The following is a 21,486-nucleotide window of genomic DNA, read 5'->3' as shown; positions in this document are numbered from 1 at the left end:
GACGAGTCGCAGAAGCTGCTGAAGGACAAGGTGAATCAAGTCAGTTTGCAGAGGTGAAAGCCATCCAGCTGGCTTTAGATATTGCTGAACGAGAAAAATGGCCAATACTCCATCTTTATACTGACTCATGGATGGTGGCAAATGCTCTATGGGGGTGGCTACAGCAATGGAAGCAGAGCAACTGGCAACGCAGAGGCAAGCCCATCTGGGCTGCTGAATTGTGGCAAGATATTGCTGCCCGACTAGAGAATCTGGTCATAAAAGTACGCCTTGTAGATGCTCACGTACCCAAGAGTCGGGCCACCGAAGAACATCAAAACAACCATCAGGTGGATCAGGCTGCTAAGATTGAAGTGGCTCAGGTGGATCTGGACTGGCAACATAAGGGTGAATTATTTATAGCTCGGTGGGCCCATGACACCTCAGGCCATCAGGGAAGAGATGCAACATATAGATGGGCTCGGGATCGAGGGGTGGACCTGACCATGGACGCTATTGCACAGGTTATCCATGAATGTGAAACGTGTGCTGCGATCAAACAAGCCAAGCAGTTAAAGCCCCTCTGGTATGAAGGACAATGGTTGAAATATAAATATGGCGAGGCCTGGCAGATTGACTATATCACACTTCCACAAACTCGCCAAGGCAAGCGCTATGTGCTTACCATGGTGGAAGCAACCACCGGGTGGCTAGAAACATACCCTGTACCCCATGCCACTGCCCGGAACACTATCCTGGGCCTTGAAAAGCAAGTCTTATGGCGACATGGCACCCCTGAAAGAATTGAGTCGGACAATGGGACTCATTTCCGAAACAACCTCATAGACACCTGGGCCAAAGAGCACGGCATTGAGTGGGTGTATCACATCCCCTATCATGCACCAGCTTCCGGAAAAATTGAACGATACAACGGACTGTTAAAGACTACACTGAGAGCAATGGGTGATGGGACATTCAAACATTGGGATAAACATTTAGCAAAAGCCACCTGGTTAGTCAACACTAGGGGATCTACTAATAGAGCCGGCCCTGCCCAATCAAAACTTTTACGTACTGTAGAAGGGGATAAAGTCCCTGTGGTGCATGTGAGAAACATGCTGGGGAAGACAGTCTGGGTTACTCCTGCCTCAGGCAAAGGCAAACCCGTTCATGGGATTGCCTTTGCCCAGGGACCTGGGTGCACTTGGTGGGTAATACGGAAGGATGGGGAAGTCCGATGTGTACCTCAAGGAGACTTGATTTTGGGTGAAAATAGTCAATGATTTGAATTGTATTATGTTAATTGTTACACAATACAGTATGTCATTACTACTATGGTTGCTATCTACCATATCGATGGTATTACAGTAAAAATCACCCAGACTGATGAAGAATGAGCTTCACCGAAACTAAGCAACATGCAGCAGTGATGGAACCAGAACTGGCTTCAGCAGCTTGCGCCCAACAATTCCCTTGAGACCGACATCTTCGACCTGCAGATCATGGGCATGGACCGTGCCAGATAACGATCCAACACCACATACCATCTCCCCTGCCCTGAGAGACTGCTATGATGGATGAAGCCCAGAGTCATGGACTGAATGAACTACACAGACATTTTAAAGTGATGGCCCATGGACTAAGAAAGTGATATCTGTGTGTATATATTAAAAGACAGGAAGAGTAATACTGAATAATTGGAATGTATTGAAAGTACAGGACCTGAGCATGACGTAAATGGTGTGGAATAAGGGGTGGATACTGTCCTGGTTTCAGCCAGGATAGAGCTGGTTTTCTTCACAGAAGCTAGTGTGAGACTGTGTTTTGGATTTGGGATGAGAAACTGTTGATAATGTGCTGATGTTTTGGGTTGTTGCTAAGCAGTCAAGGACAGTCCAGCTTCTCGTGCTGGGCTGCCAGCGAGCAGGCTGGGGGTGCCCGGGGAGCTGGGAGGGGACACAGCCGGGACAGCTGACCCAGACTGGCCAAAGAGATATTCCCTACCATACGACGTCATGCCCAGTACATAAACTGGAGTTGGCCGGGGGGCAGAAATCGCTGCTCGGGGACGGGCTGTCGATTGCCGGGTGGTGAGCAATTGCTGTATTGGGCATCACTTGTTCTTGTACATTCCTTTGCTGGTATTATCATTGTTGTTTCCTTCTTTCTTTCTGTCCTATTAAGCCGTGTTTATCTCAACCCACAAGGTTTTTTTCCTAATTCTCTCCCCCACCCTACTGTGGGAGGGGGAGTGAGCGAGCGGCTGCGTGGTGCTTAGTTGCCGGCTGGGGCTAAACCACGACAACTTATGAGTTTAATGGCTGCATAGGCACAATGGCTCTGTATGAATAATGATGTCACCTCTTTTCTGTTTTAAGTGGCAGAAAATCATTTGCTGATGGCTTTGAACAGACTCTAATACTTCAGGGGATTGCAGGCAGGGTAAGAGTTAGAAAGTAAAGAAAAACACAACCACTATATGCATAAATATAGCAGATCTATAACAGTGCAACAAAATGTCTTCCTTAGCACAAAACACTGAATTTTGAAAATTGAAACATTCTGTGACACTACATGAAGTGAATGAATTCTCTTCCAAAGTGAAAAGAAAGATAGAATATGATATTCCAGTTGAAACTAAAATGAAATGATCAGATTTCTTCTAACTAGTTTTGTGTTACAGATTGGATGCACTAAAATTTAGGGTTTGTTATTCCACCATCAGATCACACACACTTCCCAGAATCAGGGATCTGCCTGTTGGAGTGGGTCCAGAGGAGGACCACCAAAATGATCAGAGGGATGGAACACCTTTCCTGTGAGGATAGGCTGAGAGAGTTGGGGTTGTTCAGCCTGGAGAAGAGAAGGCTCCAGGGAGACCTTACTGCAGCCTTCCAGTACTTAAAGGGGGCTGATGAGAAAGGTGGGGACAGACCATTTAGCAGGGCCTGTAGCAATAGGACAAGGGGTAACGGTTTTAAACTAAGAGGGGGTAGATTTCAACTAGATCTAAGGAAGAAATTTTTCACAGTGAGGGTGGTGCAACACTGGCACAGGTTGCCCAGGGAGGTGGTAGATGCCCCATGCCTGGAAACATTCCAGGTCAGGTTGGACGGGGCTCTGAGCAACCTGATCTAGTTGAAGATGTCCCTGCTCACTGCAGGGGGGTTGGACTAGGTGACCTTTAAAGGTCCCTTCCAATCCAAACTACTCTATGATTCTATGATTTTACTGATTATTGGCAAAATTTTATGTCATGTTTTAGTAAAACATGTCTTTGTTCCTCTAACAGCTATTCCTTTAGCGCAGACAGCGGAGGCTGCAATAGAAATCAAATGGTGCAGGATATAAATGCTTTTTCCAGTGTACTGGGCATCCCTGTGCTTGCACCAGCTGGTTCTTTTACTGGCTTTATTCAATCAATTTCCTACAAAGGGAAGGAAGACAAGAAGTACTGCTCTGACCACATGCAGGAGCTACCTAGCCAGACAGCACCAAGCTCCTGGCTCTTCAGCCCTAGGAACATGTTGGGAGGAGACATATACACTGTGATCCTCTGGGTGGATGGGATCATTTCCCATTTCTAACCCTTTGCTTCCCTAAAATGGGAATGCATGTCTGCTTCTGAAAAAGATCACACCTATGGGCTTTGGTGCCTGGAGAAGATGCTGAAGATACAAGTCTCTGTGGTCACCAGTAGCAATGAATGGGGAAGGGATTCAGAGTTGCCAGATCACAAGGATCTTGAGAATCCAACCCGCTTCACTGCACTGAAAGTAGGGAAAACTGCACCATGCTTGAGGGGTTACCTATCCAATTTCCAGTGACTGACAAAGCCACTGTTGTTATGATTTTCCTGGTTGCCAGCAGATCAATGATTTACATCCAGCAGGCATTTTTTTGATGTGTCAATTATTTTAATTTTCAGAAGTGGTGATTCTACAAGAACCTAATAGGCAAGCATGAGGTGGAAAGTCCGTGAGCTTTCTTTAGTGGAGCTTTGTTTAATCTGTTGGCTGCTTGTTCTGGCTCATGGCCCTTAGTTAAATAAGTTACATATTACCTTTTACATTCCTGTCCCAGAGAAATGCTATGTCAATATCCCAACCTTCCACTGCCAAGACACAAGACCAGCTAAACTGTGTGAGACCAAAGGTCCACCTTGCTCACTGCCAGTGCTACTGATAGTAACTGGCAGCTAAAAATAAGAAAAGGGTAAATACAAACAATACTTGTCCCAGGATACCCTCCTTGATTTCTGTAATCTTTGGTTAGAAACCTTCAGAGCTGAAGGTCGCATTTAAGTGGACATGTGTAATACGATCTTCTTTCTATCCTTCCTTCCTATCTTTCTTCCATTAGTTCACCAAATCACTGAAATCTATGTACTTTTGTCACCTCGAAATAGTTTATTTTGTTTCTTTAAAGGAATTTGCTGTTCCCGAATTCCTGTGTTATGGTCTGTGAGTGGTGATAATCATAAATACTGGCCACAGACAGGGAATAACTATTTCCTGCTTAGCCCATCCGTGTTATTGGTGGGTTTATTTATTATTTCCCTCATAATTGTCATTTTTCCTAGATAAAATATTTTAATCCCGTAGCTGTACTGTATCACTTTGGAGATGGGGAGGCCAGAACGACACACACTATTCCACTGGAGACTTGCATTCACCAAGGGCTCAGTGAACTAAGCTGACACTTGCTGCTTTGCCCTTCTCCTTTCCAAATGGTCGGGAACGCTCTGCTCACTATTCATCCCACTGCTGACTGCTGGGATGTTCCGAGAGGTCTACCCACAGCCGCACCGTAACCTCTCTTCTGAGAAATAGTGTCCACTCACCGCAGTGTAATACGCGTATTTAAGGTTTTCCTTATGTGTGTTACTTCCCTTTACACTGGATTTCAGCTGTCATTTTGTCACCCAGTTATGCAGTGCTGTGAGTGGTTTCTCCAGCTTGTCAGGACACCAGCAAACTTCGGCACCTTCGGATTTCAGCCCCCTTTCCATACTAATGATGACTCTGTCAGCACAGGTATCGACATCAATCCCCAGGGAATTCCACTGGTAACTACTCGCCACTGTAAACACCGATCCTTTATTTTTATCCTTTGTTTCCTACCTTTATTGTTTTTATTTCTCCCTCAAAATAATTTCACTTTTTTGCCTTTTATTGTAGCAACAGTATCAGTTTTACTGATGTATTTTATGCTTCTCAAAGAACACCGAATCCACATTGCATTTTCTTCATATATCCACATATTTACTACTTTAGTTTCAGCCAATGTTGACAGTACAGGACATAAGTTTCCTGGTTGTAATTCTCCAGAGATATGGAGCCTCTTTTCAAACGGCATGTCACACTTGCCACTTCCTGCTCCTCTGGAGTTAAAGCCAAATTAATTTATAATTTTAATATATGCATATAGATTATACAAATTATATTTATAACTTGTACATCAGAAATCGTGACAATTGATAGTTTGGTAGTTTCTTATTTTAGTTAAAACTTAGGTGAAAGTTATCTGGCCTTGGTTATATGCTGCTGTTCATTTTATTGATTTATTCTGAAATCTCTTCCACTACCACCTCAGTAACAACAAAAGTTTTTGAGGCTCGATGATTACTAAAAATCTTTGAGGTGAGAACTTCTCTATGTTCCACCGCAGAGATGATCAACACACAGACTCATTTGGCTTTGTGTTGTCACTCATTTTTCAGCGTTCCTCTTTTTTATTAGATTCAATGCTCTATGAAAGAATTAGTCTAATGTGTTTTTATGAATATTTTTATGTTTTTTGCACATTATTCCTCTGAATCTCTTTTAGTTTACCATATAATTTTACACTGAAATTGCAAGAATTTGTATTCCTTTTAATTTTCTGTATGCATACAGGACTTTGTATTTTGAAGCATGGCTTTAGTACGTTTAATAGCCTCACCTCTTTCACTCTGTTGTTTAACTATGACACAGTTTGGGATGTTTGGATGGGGGGAGGAGGGTAAGGGGAAAGAAGCAGTCTTTCAAAAATGCTTTTTGACATACAGTTTGGGCTTTCAATACGTTGTGTTAAAGAGTTTGCATTCCATCTACAAACAGTGTCAGTCAACATAATTAGTGGAGCTCACTGGGCAATTCACCAAATCACAGACACATGGATCACTTCAATCTTTAGGTTAAAGTCATATCACTTGGATGCCATGTTTGGCCACAGTCTTCAAAGACTCTGTTCCTAGAATAGGACTCTAGAATTCCCAGAACACTTATCTTTGTCTCCTTGAATCCAAACTTCTTTTAAGATACAACAGCTGTCCTTTACAGATCTATTCCGTCACTCTAATGAATTTTATACTTTGGCATTTTCCTTCCAGAAAGTTTTTAGTGTGCCTACCAACATGACAAATCAATATGCTTGTTTACAGTTACACATTCAATTTATTCTATTCTATTTTAGCTGTATACCTGAATTTCATTCTGAATTATTATGTTTATGACCTCTGCTTATATATGACTGTAGTTTTAAGAGTATTCAGTGCAATTTTTATACCTGCATTTGACCAATTTCTGTTTTTTCCCTAAGACAGAATTCATCCTCACCTGTGTCCTTCTCCACCATCCTTCCCCCAACACAGTTTTCCTGGTCCTTAGTTTAAATGCAAAATAAATACAACTTTTTAATTTGGCATGTATGTAACACTTGTATAGGCTTCATCTATGCCTTAAAAAGTTAGCAACTGAAAATAAAAAGATTGTTCTGATCAGATAAGAATAATAGTTTAGTTCCATGCTGTCCTTCATTTCCCAGTGAGGTCAATAAACATATATATATAAAAACATAAATATAAAATGAAAGTTAAAGTTGCAAAAATGTTTAAAGTAAGTGAATCTTAATGCCCTAGTGCAAAGTCTAGGGTTAAAGGTAAAACACTAGTTTTCAGTTATTTCCCTGAATTCCCCACTAACACATGGAATGAATCATACAGAATTGCTAACAAGCATTTCTCACATCCCTAGAACTCAATTTTCAAGCTAATTTGGCTAGTCTTTTTTTTTTCCTCTAGAGTGACATGTAACTGGCTTCAACCATCCTTAAGCAGTCCTTTTGTAATTATTTAAAAACTCTACCTCTATTAAGTGGAAAAAACTGAGTTAGCTAGGAAATAATTAAATGCATATTCTTCATCTACAAGTTAAAGTTTATTTTTTATTATAATGGGATTCTTTAAGTTGGGAGAGGATTAAAGGATGAGGAATTCCTGTGGTTTCCTCTTTTAGATTGGAAGCACTGATGCTTTATTATACTATCTCAAACTATAATTGTTCCTTCAAATGTAAAAAATACAAGAGTAAATGAATAAGGCAATTCCTGTATTCAAGGATGTGTGCAGATATCCACCCTGCAACCCCAACTCTAGCAAATGGCATTATAAGCATTTTTCTAAAATTTGGTGCATGCGAAAGCTTCCATTATATAACATTTGAGTATATTAAATGGTTAAAAGCATTCCATTAATCAGAAGCTGTGAAGTCTGTGGGGTAGCTGTTGCAGGGTTTAGATTCCTCAGAGTGGTGAACTGAACAGTCAACAAAAAAAGAGGAGCTGGATATAAGTGGAAGATGTAACACTGCAAAATGTAATGCATTTTAAAAAATGCATTAGGTAGAAGGCAGAGACAAAGAAAATGCAACCACAAGCACTTGTCAAAGAAGACAAAACTTTTTCATACTCTTTTCAGCTGGGGTGCACATCAATAGCACCTGAGGATACCTTCAAGAGACACTTTTTAAGAGTCAATGCAACCTCTTGTGCTGCAGATGCCCATGTTACTTATGGCTAAATAAAGTTCCTCTAACTCATATTCCTTGGCTCTGAGTGAGATCAAAGACTTCACACACTTAAACACCAACTAGAGCAGACAGCTTGTAGACTGAAGCAGTCAAAAGCCCACGGTAGCTGAAACTCTCTGAAAATGTGGAGGCAGTAGAGGTTTAAACAGCACTTCACAATGCATCTGTAAAAAGTGGAGTCAGCAAAATGAGTATCAGCTGGGAAGTAGCCATAAATCTCCTTTTGGCAATATGTGGTTCCTCAGCATTCAATCTAACTGAGAAGAGATAACAACTATAAAACTGTCATGCAGAAGTTTCAGAAGCAAACTTGTAAAAATATGACATGGACGCCATGAGGATCTGAAGGATGGGGAACATGATGAAATTTATGGTTTGAGGCATATCTATCTTTCAATCACTGCAGCCTTTTTAACCTCTCAAATTACAACAGCACAGGCAAAATTATGCATTACAATCAGAAGCCAAAAAAACTAATTAGCAGTAAGCACAAGTAGGAGGGGTGACTTTGATCATAGTCCCCAAGAACACAAAAATTCATGTATTCATGAGAACTCCTGTTGCAAGAGTGGAACAAGGACTGCAAAGGGGTTTGATTCTCCTGAAGAAAAATAAGCTATCAAATGAGTTTCAAGGGGAAAAAAGGTCTTGTCAGTTATCAGATTATCAATTCTTGGTATAAATTTCTGGTTTTTAATGGAAAAGAAGATGAGAAACATTGAGTGAGAGTTGTCTGACTAAATGTATATGTCAAGATCTGACCTAAGCATGAAGACTGCCTTTATGGTTGTCAGAGACAAAGGAGATCAGGAAGGGTGAGATTCATCTCACCCTGCAGCACTCCATTACAAAATAGGTAAGAAGGATCATACCCTAAAAAGTCTTTTATTGTAAAGAGAACCCTGGTTGATGACTTCAGATGTAGACATTTACACTTCACTTGCCCAGAATTAGGTGATACAAATAACTCTCACATTGTCAGCCCAACTCAGCCAGACCTTGAAGGCGAAGCATTTTAGAACAAGAGTTGCAAGGTGTGGCAGTCATCTTGTTGGAAGAAGGCAGCTCTTTTACAACAGGGTAGGATATCCAGAGGAATCATCAACTGGTTAGTGAAACCACTTCACAGAATCACAGAAACACAAAATCATTAAGGTTGGAAAGGACCTTCGAGATCATCAAGTCCAACCATTAACACAACACCACCATGTTCCCTAAACCATGTCCTGAATTGTCACATCCACACGTTTTTTGAACACTTCCAGAGATGGTGACTCCACCACCTCCCTGGGCAGCCTGTTCCAAAGCTTGACCACTCTCTCGGTGAAGAAATTTTACTAATAGCTAGTCTAAACCTACCCTGGCACAACTTGAGGCCATTTCCTCTTGTCCTATCACTAGTTACTTGGGAGAAGAGACCAACACCCACCTCACCACAACCCCCTTTCAGGTAGTTGTAGAGAGCGATAAGGTCTCCTCTCAGCCTCCTGTTCTCCAGACTAAACAACCCCAGTTCCCTCAGCCGCTCCCCATAAGACTTGTGCTCCAGACCCCTCACCAGCTTCGTTGCCCTTCTCTGGACATGCTCAAGCACCTCAACGTCCTTCTTGTAGTGAGGGGCCCAAAACTGAACACAGTAGGTCACCGAACAGCCTCTGTTTCAGGACTGTAATTCTGTCTTCCAGCTTCAAATTCTGAAACTGGAACAGAACAAGAACCAGCCTGAATAAATCTCCATTGTCCATTGGGGTTATTATCTGATAACTATGATAGCCCAAAGGGATCTGTGGCTGCACTGACTAAGCTAAACAGTTCTTGCTCATCAAGTCAGAAGAGACTCAATCATAGGGGAGTTTTGCCTCCTGTCTCATTATTTCACTTTCTGTGAAGCCAACACCAGTCTGGAATCTTTTCCAGTTTATGCATTTCTCACACTTATTTTTCTCTGCTTGGGGCAATGGAAGAATGAATGTAACAAGATAATGCTATGAAGCCATCACCTGCCCAACAGCAAGGAGCTAGAGCTATCAGGAGATAAGTATCTCATAGCCCCGGCGTTTAGGAGCTCCATTGCATAAAATTAATTTACCTGATCAGAAAAAGGTGTCTTTTTTTTCTTTTTAATTGTCATGCTTAAAGCTCATTTTGTTCATTAGCAAGAAAAAGCCAACTTAGTAAATGGAAATCTTTCATACTGAATGATTGCTATTGATTTTCAAGTGTACTAAAGATCCGTAAAATCTTTTTCCATATGATCAAAGCCTTTTACTCCTCATACAGAGTGATCTTGGTTATTGCTGGGGAATGACCCTGTAGCTTCTAGATCATGGAATATAGTCTTTATAACTTAAGCAAAAAGAGTTAGTTCTTCAGCTTAAGGTTACAAAACAGTTCACATTTTCTGTACTTCAAGCACAGCCAAAGATATGCAATACATACTGAGAAGAGGTTACATGCAAATGTACAGACCAATGAACCCTCGAAGACACTTTCCATTTTGCCTTTTCTAGCTCTGTACAGAAGCTGATAACCTTGAATGCACTGAAATAACTTAAAGTTATTACAGGGCGAAAAAAAATGCTTGAAATGGTTTTATATGGCATTGAATTTAAAGAATTAAGAAAAGTTTAAATTGCTTATTTTTTAAAAATGCAGAACATGTTAAAACACATAGCTTTAATTATTTACAAGTGTTTCAGTTGCTCAAAGTCACCTTAATTTAGAAAGCCTGCTGAAATGTGCGTACATGGAAAATACAACAAACTTAAAATTGCTTAAAAAATTCCTTCTCTTGACACCAATTCTTTCATTAATTAAAAATATTTTTCATTCCAATTGTTCTAAATGCTAAGAATGCCCATGTGCCTTTGCTGTCAAAGAGCCACAATAACTAAATAATTTTTATTTTGGATCTTTGTTAAAAAAATAATGAATTATTTACAAAAAAGGCAGATCAGAAATCTTGGAGTTATGTCCTCTCCTTTACCACAAGAAACATACAACACAGAGAATTTCAGTGTGATCTTCCTCATGCTGCTCTGTCTTTGTATTCTAACTCTGTTCTCCAAAACCCAGTCTCTGGAAATGAATTTCACAGGGTGGATTATTGAAGAAAGTTCTTGTTTTTGTTCAGTAGAACTAGCTTTTTTCCTAGAGTCTGAAGGGACTGTTCTGATCATCTTGTTGGATAGCCAGAGTTCAAGATCCTATCTCCCTGCAAAAACGCAGATTATTTCTGATTGAGCACAGAACACCTCTGGGGGCCTTATCCACTTTTGCCTTAAAGAACATTTATGAAGTGCAGTCAAGTTGCCTCTTACTGTTCTTTTGGATAAGCTAAAGGGACTTCATAACCATTTAAAACAGGTTTTCTAGATGGTGTTTTTCTGTTAAGAACAGCTGTGAGTTTTCCTTAGTCTTCTCTCCTGAAAACTCTCCAGCTTCTCAAGATCCTGTCTGAAGTGCTCACACTAGATCCGGACAATCCAACTAATGGTTTTCCTGTTGCCTACACCAAGGCAATTATATCTTCTGTATTCTCAAATGACATTATCTTGAGTTTGAACTAAACTTGAAATTAAACTAAGCGTCATATTAGTAGCTCAGGTGTGTTACCACTGGAACAGATATGTGTCTTTTTCAAAGTTGCCAATTTTTAGGATACAGCCCACCCCTCATATGCCTCTCGTTTTGGCAGGAACTGTATTCTGTTTTTCTCAAAGCATAACTGTCTTCCATTTAATTGCATTAAAATTAAAATTTGAATATTTCTTGATTACAACCTGTATCTCACACAAAACAGGTAACAGCATAAATAACTATTCTGCATTACTACTTGCTGCTAATTTAATATGATGTGATCTATAAATTATGTTCTGACTATCAGCAGGGGTGAAAACTTTAGCTTCCAGTTGTAAATACCAAGTATTAACTAAGAGAAATGAAACCAATTAATTTAAAAATTGATACATTAGTAGCCTTCTGTTAATTAACAACACTCAGGCTTTACTGACAAGCCGCACTAAGAAGCTCTGTAAGGATTCACATAGAACTTACTATAAAACCATTAGAGTTAAATGGAAAAAAAAAATCCAAAACTTATAGTCCTTAAAGATAATAAGTTCTAAAGACAATGGCAGATTTATGCTCTACTACAACAGTAAAACTTCAATAATTATGTGATATAGCTATCATACATGAAAATTCATGCAATCATTTCTGGTCAAAACCTCATATAATACAGATTGTTTCCTTGTGTAATCTTGAAAATCATCTACAGCATTCATCTGTAAACATTGAGTTGTTAGATGCCAAAAATCTGACAGTTCTAGGCACTGAAGATTACTCACCCTTGAAGGTCTCACTGCAGTATAAATTACTGAAAAATGAATCCCTCGTTCCTGCAGATCCATGGTCAGTCTTCCAATTATTTTGTCTATAAATAGAAACATGTATAATTTAACAAACTCTGTAAGCTGAGAAAGCTAAAATCCTACAGTAGTTGGAGAAGTAATGACCTAGATGTTTAAGCTTATTTAGTTTATTTAAGCAATTTAAGTGCTCGTACCATTTACATGTCAATAGCTACGAACCGGATAAGACATGTTCAGTGTCTTGAAAAATGCACAATTTCAGTGAGACAATAAAAAACAATTACATTACAACAGTTCAGAAAAAAGGCTGATTTTGAAACTGAAAACTAAATACTGTAGAAACAATACCTGAAAGGTTGAACTTTGGGCAATTAAAAGCAAGGGCAGAAGAAATTTCTTACGGGATGAGAGCAGGATGCATATACCACTAGTCAAGTGACCAGTTAATAAAAAAATAAAGCTTAAGCAGTAGCATACTCTGAATTACAAAGTACACAGAACTAATCACTGAGAAAAAATACTCAAAACATAGTGCTTAGTTTGGGGCATGATATGCATAATATTGGCTGCAATATTCCTTTTTGTTTCAGTAGATTTAAAGACTGATTCTGCACCCTCAACAGGATATGGAAAATTTTGCTGTTGACTACACTAGAGGCCAAAGTAGAAATATGGTGGAATATTTCTGCAAAAGTAAGGAAAAGTCAAGTAAGGAAGAGAAGACCTTCCAAAGAAGTCCAGAGATGCCTCTGCAGAATATTCTCCTTTAGTTCTGAAACCACAGGCAGTTGTAACAAATACTTACAACTCATAAATGTTTTCCAGCTGTAAGCAGAAATATTAACATCAGTTTATGATAAGGAGCATAATAGTTGTGAATCAAGAGCTATTATTAGTGTTGATATTGGGACTAATAGAGAAATAAGCAATCAGATTAACATTTACTGTTTCAGTGTCTTCCCACTTCTCATCCATGTAACAGTCTGGTGAATGGATATTTTACAGCCTGGACATACAGGCTTCTCAGATTTCAAGGTTCTACGTTACAGAAACTGTATTTCATTTTCATGTACTAGAAGTGGAGCTTATATTATTATCCCTTTTAGCCTCTTCTATTTATAGTAATTATGGCCTCTTGGCTGAGTAAGATGTTTAGATTTTGTAAAAATGCAAGCATTTGTTTTTCTGCAGGGTTTTAACCAACCTGATTTCCTCATATCAGTCCAGAATCATAGCTAGGTAAAGTTCCCTTCTAAAAAATTACTGTTAAAAGGATCTACTGTAAGAAACAGACTTAATAAGAAAAACAACTGGTTATATACTACCAGTGTAAGTATGTCGTGTGTGGAGGTTTAAGGCATTACATAATGTAGATTTTGTATTCTATGATGTGCACAGAGTGCAACTCACTGAAAATTCTCAGCAGCCTCAACTAAAATTTGCAGAAGAAAAAATAATACATAGAAAAATGCATAGATTATCTTTGTTTTTTCTTTCATTAAAGAAACTGATTACTTTTTGAAATGACACATTATTTGCATTTCACTTCAGTAAGGAGCTATGTGTAACTATAGTTACCAGTAACATATATAACTCTTGCCTTTGGGAAGATTCTAGAGGCAATTCCTTCATTCAGAGAAGCTGCTGTGAACACTCTCACAACAGAGTTGATATAGATCTTTCTTTGCCTGTGATCACAACTCTACCTTGTTTATGAAGTACTTGCAAATTCTCCAGGGGAAAGGGCTCAGATTTGTCCACAATATTTTAAAACACCTAAATTACATGCCTAAATGTGAGTATTAGTCATCCCAGGCTCTTTCTTTAAGGGGACAAGAGATATCTCCAGATGGTGATATTGATGTTAGAGTGATTTTAGAGCGGATCTATTGAAGTTTGTTTTGGTTTTTTTTGGATAGCATGGATCAAGGAAACACTATGTAGATCTATGAATGTAAAACAGTTTGTCTAGGATAACACCTTCCAATTAGCGTAACTGCCTGCATCTATGCCCTGGTGGAAGCATTAAACCTTTCTAACTCATTTAAGACACGTCCTTTGAATTTCACAAGGGAGTGCAGGATTAGTGCTATTATTACTTTCTAATCTACCCTAATTTCTTTGTGTGCTTTTACACATGAATGGAAGGGATGGAAGAAATGAACTGAGAAGAAATGTTCTGGGAGGAGAAAAGTAAAAAGAAAGGGAGAGTGTAAACTGGGAACAAGACAGAACAGAAAAGAGCAAGATCAGAGGGGGGAAAACGGGAGAGAAGAGAAAGAGTGGGAAGAGGAATGCACTGAGAATCAGAGTGGAAAAAGGAATACCTGCAATAGCAATTAAAGAGCCTCATCTTATGCAGATGGAGTCATAGGCAGCTTTATCGTTCATTTGGGATCCAGCAGGTAAGACTGACATGACAGAATGCAACCTTCTCCTGAGCAGAGAAACATTTAGGAAAACTGGCAAAACCTGAGTAATAATGTCAAACCCTACCTCATGCAAAAGAAAGAAAGAAGAAATACTGAAAAGAAGCATAAAGAAAACAGTGAGTCTGAATCCCTTGAAACTTGACCAAATTTGGATTCTGAATTCCAGTCTGGATTTCCTAATAAGTCTCATTTTAATGATGTGCTAAAAACTTCTGCTTACTCCAGCTTCTAGATATTTCAGAACAGCACATTTCCTTTGGGTAGAATCTGAGCCCATTAGTTCTGTCTTACAGAGCTTCCTGTCTGCAGTGAGTAAAGCGGCAGGAAAGATTTCTCTGACATTTTATTACATCAGATTTTAAAACTCTCTACAGCGGAAAGGAACGAAGTTGCTGTGACAAACGTAAGAGGCTTTGTGAACTTCTAGGCAGCATACTACAGGTCTGCAGTGTTTTACTGTTGATACTGCAATAAAATAAATTTACAAGCAATATTTATGGGTTAACAATTCTCTTGTCATGTTGCAGGTATGTGACAAAGAGTATTTGTTACTGCTTACCCAGGCAGGATCTGTCAGCAGTCCCTCCGTAACAAACACCAGTAACTCATGACCTTGCAAGCAGTTCTGACCTTGAAGGGTCTCCTGACAACATTATTTGGCAAATGACGATGGTTGTGCTGCAGACGGTACCTAGACACCTAGACCTGCTGGAGCCCAGATTGCATGGCTCGGAAGACTGTGTTTGGGACACTTATCTACTACTTTTGGAATGACTCTCTTCCGACTCTCTCCCATCGGCTGCGCAGCCTTCAGTGGGATAATTTTAAGCAATCGTGGCTCAGTAACTTTCATCTGTATTAAAACTTCCTGCTGATGTTATTTCCAGTTTTTATTCAGCATCGCATTGAGTGCCTGCTTTGGTAAATAAACCAGAAGGTGAGTATTTAGCCCACACTCCCACTTTTCCAGAGCACAGCTGAGATGAAGAATACTAGGTGCAGATTTTGCATTTGGCCTTACAAAGTGGCACATCTTCCCTGATCCACATACCTTTTTCCTGATAACATCTAGTTGACACTAACCTGGAAGTTGGTATAACGTGTTCCTCCACCATCCCAAAGGTTCCCCGCTAACTTTGCTGTTCCAAAACCAAGTGGCCTGAGACAGGGTTTGGGAAGCTTATTTTTGAGTTTGTGCAGCTGAAGAAAGAAATGTCTCATAAAGAAAAAGCCAGGGTTTAGCCAAAGCCAATATTAAGCCAAGGCTTTTCCTATCTAATATTCTCTAGGGACAAGAAAAGAGAACTAAACAACTCCAATTCAGAGATGGAAATCCAGTTGCTTATTTGAGCACACAAACTACACTCACTTTGGAGTAGTGCAAAAACAAAGAGAAAAGGACACACCACTACTAAGGTATCTTCCCCTGAAATCTGCTTCTAATTTTACACCCCCAGCTCTGGATAGAAACAGTCATAGGCACTAAGGACACTGTTTAATTATCAGCCCACTACGCTAGCCTACCCTACCCTACCCTTACCCTACCCTACAATGTACGTCCCTGAAACTACCACTATAGTGATTTGCAGACTTTATAACTCAATCTCTAATTTAGAGTAGTAAGTGAAAGCCCTGCAAAAAAAAGAGATGCCTCTCAGTGCCTTTGGTGTATGGCACCTCTTCTTCAGCCAGATGCTAGGCAAGATAAGTTTTATTATAGTGTTATATGGAGACATTCAACTTTAACAAGTAGTCTCTAATACCTGCAAAACCAGTAAAAGACTCTAAAATCGAAGGCTGTGAAGGACACCAGTATTGTTTTACGAAGAAAAACATTTCCTATTCATTCAGACACCCTCTGTTGAGACCAAAATCTTCAAACTGCTGGATGAGCCTGACATCTCCAGCTGCTGGTGTGCAAGGTGAGACCTAAGGAGGTGGTCCACGCTGCACGGAGATGCAGGGTTTGTACTCTGAACTGGGAGGATGTCAGAGCTTGAGCAAAAGCCCATGCCTGAAGCAGCAGCGAATGATCACAGAGCTGTATCCATTTTGGTGGATTTTGAATCAGTCGCTCAGTACTTCAACACTATGATAACTGACTGCTTATAAGTACTATAGATGGGGAAGAAGAGAGTCTTAAAATAGTAGTATTACAGCAAAACCCAGGAACTAGAAAACACAATCTGCTCAAGTGAAAACACAGATTTAAATGATGAAATATTAGTTATATCTTGGTCATATTGCTTACCATTTTCAACAATTGCTTCCAGGGTGGAAATCTCATTTAAACCACTACAAAAAGAGTGGGAGAAAAATAATTAAAATAGTTTTCTAGGCAAGAACAATGTGAACCAGAAATGTACAAAGATACTGACTAGTAAAAGGATTACTGCAAGCGTCAGTCCCTCCATCATTCTCTCATCTCCTCCTTATGACCTTTATCTTCTGCAAAGCCATTAATAGTACAAGGACCACATCTTCGGCTGATTCCTCAAACCCGTCAAACTTCCTTAGCTGCAGAGAAACCAGACTGCTGATGCTATTTAGACCAATGTCTGCACAGCTTGCTTTTCATTTGGTGTCGGTCCCTTGTCTGACATTTGTACATGAGTTCCTTAAAGTGGGTATCATGTCTTTTTTTGTGTAGTGATGTGATGGCTATGATTGCACTTCCTTAGGACCTATTGATACATGCACCGTATACCGACATATATACTGGGAACAGGCCAGGAAGAAGAAAGAGCAGGAGAAGCTGAGCAGAGGGACTCAATACACCCATGCCTTATATTTTCTAAATATACATTCACCTGAAGGAAGAGTCTTTCTCTACCTCTGTTAGATCACAGTTGTCATAGGCCTGGAAACACAAAGAAATATAGCCCTCCTCTTCCTTCTAGAGTGATGAAAACCAGTCTTTCTAGTCATATTAACTTCAGGTTTGTCTATATGCTTATTTGCTTGCTTATTTATCCTGCCAGGTTTTTTTGACCCCTGGAATGCCTTCTAGCAATTAATGCTGCAGGTTAATCATGTGTTGCATCAAATAATTCAGCCTTGCTGCTAAAAGTATGTTGCCATCTAGTTTTATTAGTGGTCCCTTTGTTGTCACCAAGGGATTATAAAAAACACCAAATTCACCCTTGCAAGAAAAATAACTTTGCTAACTCTGTAAGCTTCCACTTTGTTTTTTAAATTTCCTGAATACAAGTAACATTTTCAAAAGCTTTAAAAATCGTGCACACATGTGGATCAGTTTTGTTTGTGACAGGCTCCTACCTGACAAGTGGTTGTAGCTGAACCACCAGTAAGTTTGGTTTAGATGTATTCACTTCCAGATGAGAGGCATCGAGATTAGTTATGTTTGCTAGCTTCCAATCTCCTGACCCCTGAAGAAATCTCAGAAGGTACCTGGTAGCCTCGCAGTCAACAGCTGGCAAAACTAAAGATGAAGGAGAAGACTGAAGAATTTCCTGTAACAGATTTATGAACAGTTTATTTACTTGCTTAATAAGTAAACACTGATTTTTTTTTTATGTATCCTTAATTTAATATTCAAGGTGAGGAACCACCATTGTAAACACTACATGAGTTCTCACCGGCCTGATGCTGGCTGCAGGCTACTCCTGGAAAGGGGTAGTGAAGGGACACCTGTGTGGTTCTTACTCCTCCACCTTCTTGGGGCAAGCTTAAGGCACTCAGTGACATCAAATTCCTACTGTCCTTCCCACACGCGTGGAGGAAGAGGGGAGACAGATGATGTAGAAGTTCTCAAGCTAAGAATGCATTGGAGAGACAGGTTATGAACACTGCTAGAAGCAAAGCTCAACAGACAGCCTTCTAACTAAATGCCTTCAGAGGTGCGAAGGATCAATGTCAGACTCCTCAAGTTCCAGCAGCTCTATTCTGTACAGAGTCATAATTTGCCTAATAAATACCTTCCTTTGTGATGTACCACCACATCCTGGTGGTACTGCACACAGCAGAGACAAGTGTCTAATTTGTAACTATCAATTAAAGCAAGCTACATGTTTCAGGATCTACAGAGCCTCCAGACACACACAAACAAACTTCATGTCATGTACTTTATGTCTTTCTACTCAAAATACAAATCATAAAGCTCAGGCTGAACTTGTTCAGATAATCAAGCATCAAGTTATCTATCACTTTATTTATAATTCTCATAGCTGAGTTTCTGATGAAAATGCTTGAGTGAAATGAATTTAAAAATAAACTTGTTCTGTGAATTTCAAACCTGCATAGTCAAAAAACTTCCTTTCCAAAGGTTTTTCTTTATAATAAAATTAACTTGAAATGTTCAGGGAAAGAAAATGCAACACAGAGACTTGAAAATGATCAAAATTAATGTACCCCAAGTTTAACATGAATATTTGAAAATATTTTTTCATTAAATCCTAGTATACCACTTGTTAACTTTGCTTTCCCATTTTCTACATTTAAGTTTAGATTGAGTCTGTCACTTGAACCGACATTCAGATATTCAAGTTGCTATAGACTCTCTCTCCCCCTCTAACTGATGCAAGTGTTGTAGTGTTGCTAACACTTTTCTCCTCCTACTCTTTTTGCTTTTTGTCTGTTCTCTGACTGCCTACCACTTTTTTGACCTGCTCTGGTTTTTCTAATTGCTCACATGTTTTCCTTGTAGGCAAAGGCTAGTTATTTTCACATTTCTATAGATGCTCATAAGGGAGGATTATGCACTATTGTCTGATTTGCCAGACTGCTAGAAAAATAACTGCAGAAATTAAAATAGAACAGAAAGCACTGATCTGGTTCACAAGGTCTTTCAGTAGCGTTTTTAGCACCGCCTTGAAAGAAAGGATGATACATTTAATTTTGGCTTGTTTGTATATATGAATTTAGAGCTAAAATTCTGAGCAATGGTCAATTATTTTACTTTATTTTCAATTTTTTAATCCCTTGCCTCCTAGCAGTAGCACAATGGCAGCAGCCACTTCTTCCAAGCGTATATATAAAGCAGATTACTCATTTATTGTAGAATAAGATATAAAATGCATCATTACTGAGTAATATCTGGATTGTGCCTCTGCTCCTAACCAATCCTGCACTGCCATCTGCCTCAGCTTCCAGCCACTGGTATTCAACTGCTTTCCGTCTGAAGGGCAGACACAGCTGGACATGTACTTATTAGCCTCAGCCACGCTGATCTCATGCCTCTTGTTTGTCCTTCTTGACGTTTTGTCCTTCATTGGCATAGTGTCTTTCAAGACACTACACACTTGTCTTCACAATACCCATATGTTGCTTTACGCATTTTAGGATTTCAATTATCATGGATCTTCAAAACATGAAAATGTCAAAAGAGGGTGGAGAATGAAGAGGACTACTGAGAAACACCCAATTTTGCATTCTGCTAAAGGGCTAAACAAAGAGGTACAACCACACAGTAGCTAGGAAAAGGAGAGGGAGAGGGAGAGGGAAAGGGAAAGGGAAAGGGAAAGGGAAGGGAAGGGAAAGGGGATAGGGGAAAGGGGAAAGGAGAAAGGGAAGAAAACCTCCTGTTGAGCTGTTGGACTGATAGCAGAACTTCTTACATTAAATGTCAGGATCTATAACCTGTCTATGGGCAGCTTACTTTGATTATGAGTATATTTACCTTCCTTAGTGTCCCCTGAAGCACCAATCCTGAGTGAAATATTACAAGAAACTTCACTCTTGGATTATATATATCACTGTTCAGGTTTCTTTGAAGGTAGGTGTGGGATGACTCTGTCCACATTTCTAGCCATCCTGAAGCCAAGTAGCTGCACTATGATAAAGCTGTGCTTGGACTTACTTGCCCAACTCTGATTTCAGTGTTACATTAACTGGATTGATACTACATCTAAGCAATCTGAAGCTGAAATGGAGTAAATTTAGGTCTGTCATTAAAAACTTACTGTTAAAATCTTTGTTAAAGACTCAGGCATCTACTTATAAAAGATCAAGTAAGCATACTCATTGTTCTGCACTAGTTTATGTTTGGCATCGAAGCTGATAGACATTCCTATAATAAAATTCTTAGTTGGGAAAAAGGCTCCTGTGTTGTCTCTGAGAATATCTGGGAACCTACACCCAAAGTAGGCAGGCTCTTCCATGTAAAAGAGGTCATTTAAATTTTCATCTTTTACCTGTGAGTATATCATATGAAAGTACTGTGTTTATTTTCTACAGCATTAGTCAATGGGTTATCTATAAAAAAGAAAAATCTGTTAAAACAGATTTGGAAGCACATCTGTTTCTACACAAAGTGAGAACTGCAAAGAAAATTATCATTGTTGCATTTTAACTTTCCAATTACTATTAATCTTACAGACTTTTACACTGTATCTATGCTCTCCAAATGTATGCATAAAGCTATATATTACAATTTTAATGAAAATTGATCTCATGTACTTTAGCTGATAAAATATGTTGCAGCTACAGAAAGTATTGTTGAACAAACCTCCATGCCACTGTACTGTATGGTGGCAAACATGACACCAGATTTTTTTTCAAGGGTTACAGACAGATCCGAGGAACTATAGAGAAGCAAACCTGAAGTCCAAGAATGGAAGGAACTATTCCAAAGGATAAAATACAGATTACAACAACAGGGAACGATTATACTTGAAAAAAGCTGACATGGCTTTGCAAAAAGACATTGTGCCTCAAAATTCTGCTGACAATCTCTGAAGGAGTCAACAGGCATGTACGCCAGGGAGCTCTAGCTGTTAAAGTGTACGCGGATCCACAAAAGGCACTTGACAGAGTCTTGAAGCAAAGACTCCTAAAGAAATGAACGTACTTTAGTGTGAGAGAGGCAGTCTTCACATGGAGGTAGGTAAAGGA

At 39.4% G+C, this 21,486-nt stretch overlaps 1 protein-coding gene across 1 annotated transcript in view; it reads right to left on the bottom strand.

Annotated features, from left to right (window-relative positions):
* ATP6AP1 (ATPase H+ transporting accessory protein 1) overlaps positions 1-21,486 on the bottom strand; it is a 62,487-nt gene that overhangs the window by 29,137 nt on the left and 11,864 nt on the right. Inside the window, exons 4-6 of the mRNA XM_081996743.1 lie at positions 17,914-18,107; positions 16,886-16,929; positions 12,179-12,264 (exon numbers count right to left, since the gene is read on the bottom strand). Of these exons, the coding sequence (XP_081852869.1) occupies positions 12,179-12,264; positions 16,886-16,929; positions 17,914-18,107 (324 nt within the window). The remainder of the gene's footprint in view (positions 1-12,178; positions 12,265-16,885; positions 16,930-17,913; positions 18,108-21,486) is intronic.

This window comes from Phaethon aethereus, assembly GCF_964289735.1.
Source record: "Phaethon aethereus genome assembly, chromosome: 1".
NCBI lineage: Eukaryota > Metazoa > Chordata > Aves > Phaethontiformes > Phaethontidae > Phaethon > Phaethon aethereus.
Note: the sequence above shows the minus strand (reverse complement) of the source record. Positions and strands in the feature narration are given on the sequence as shown.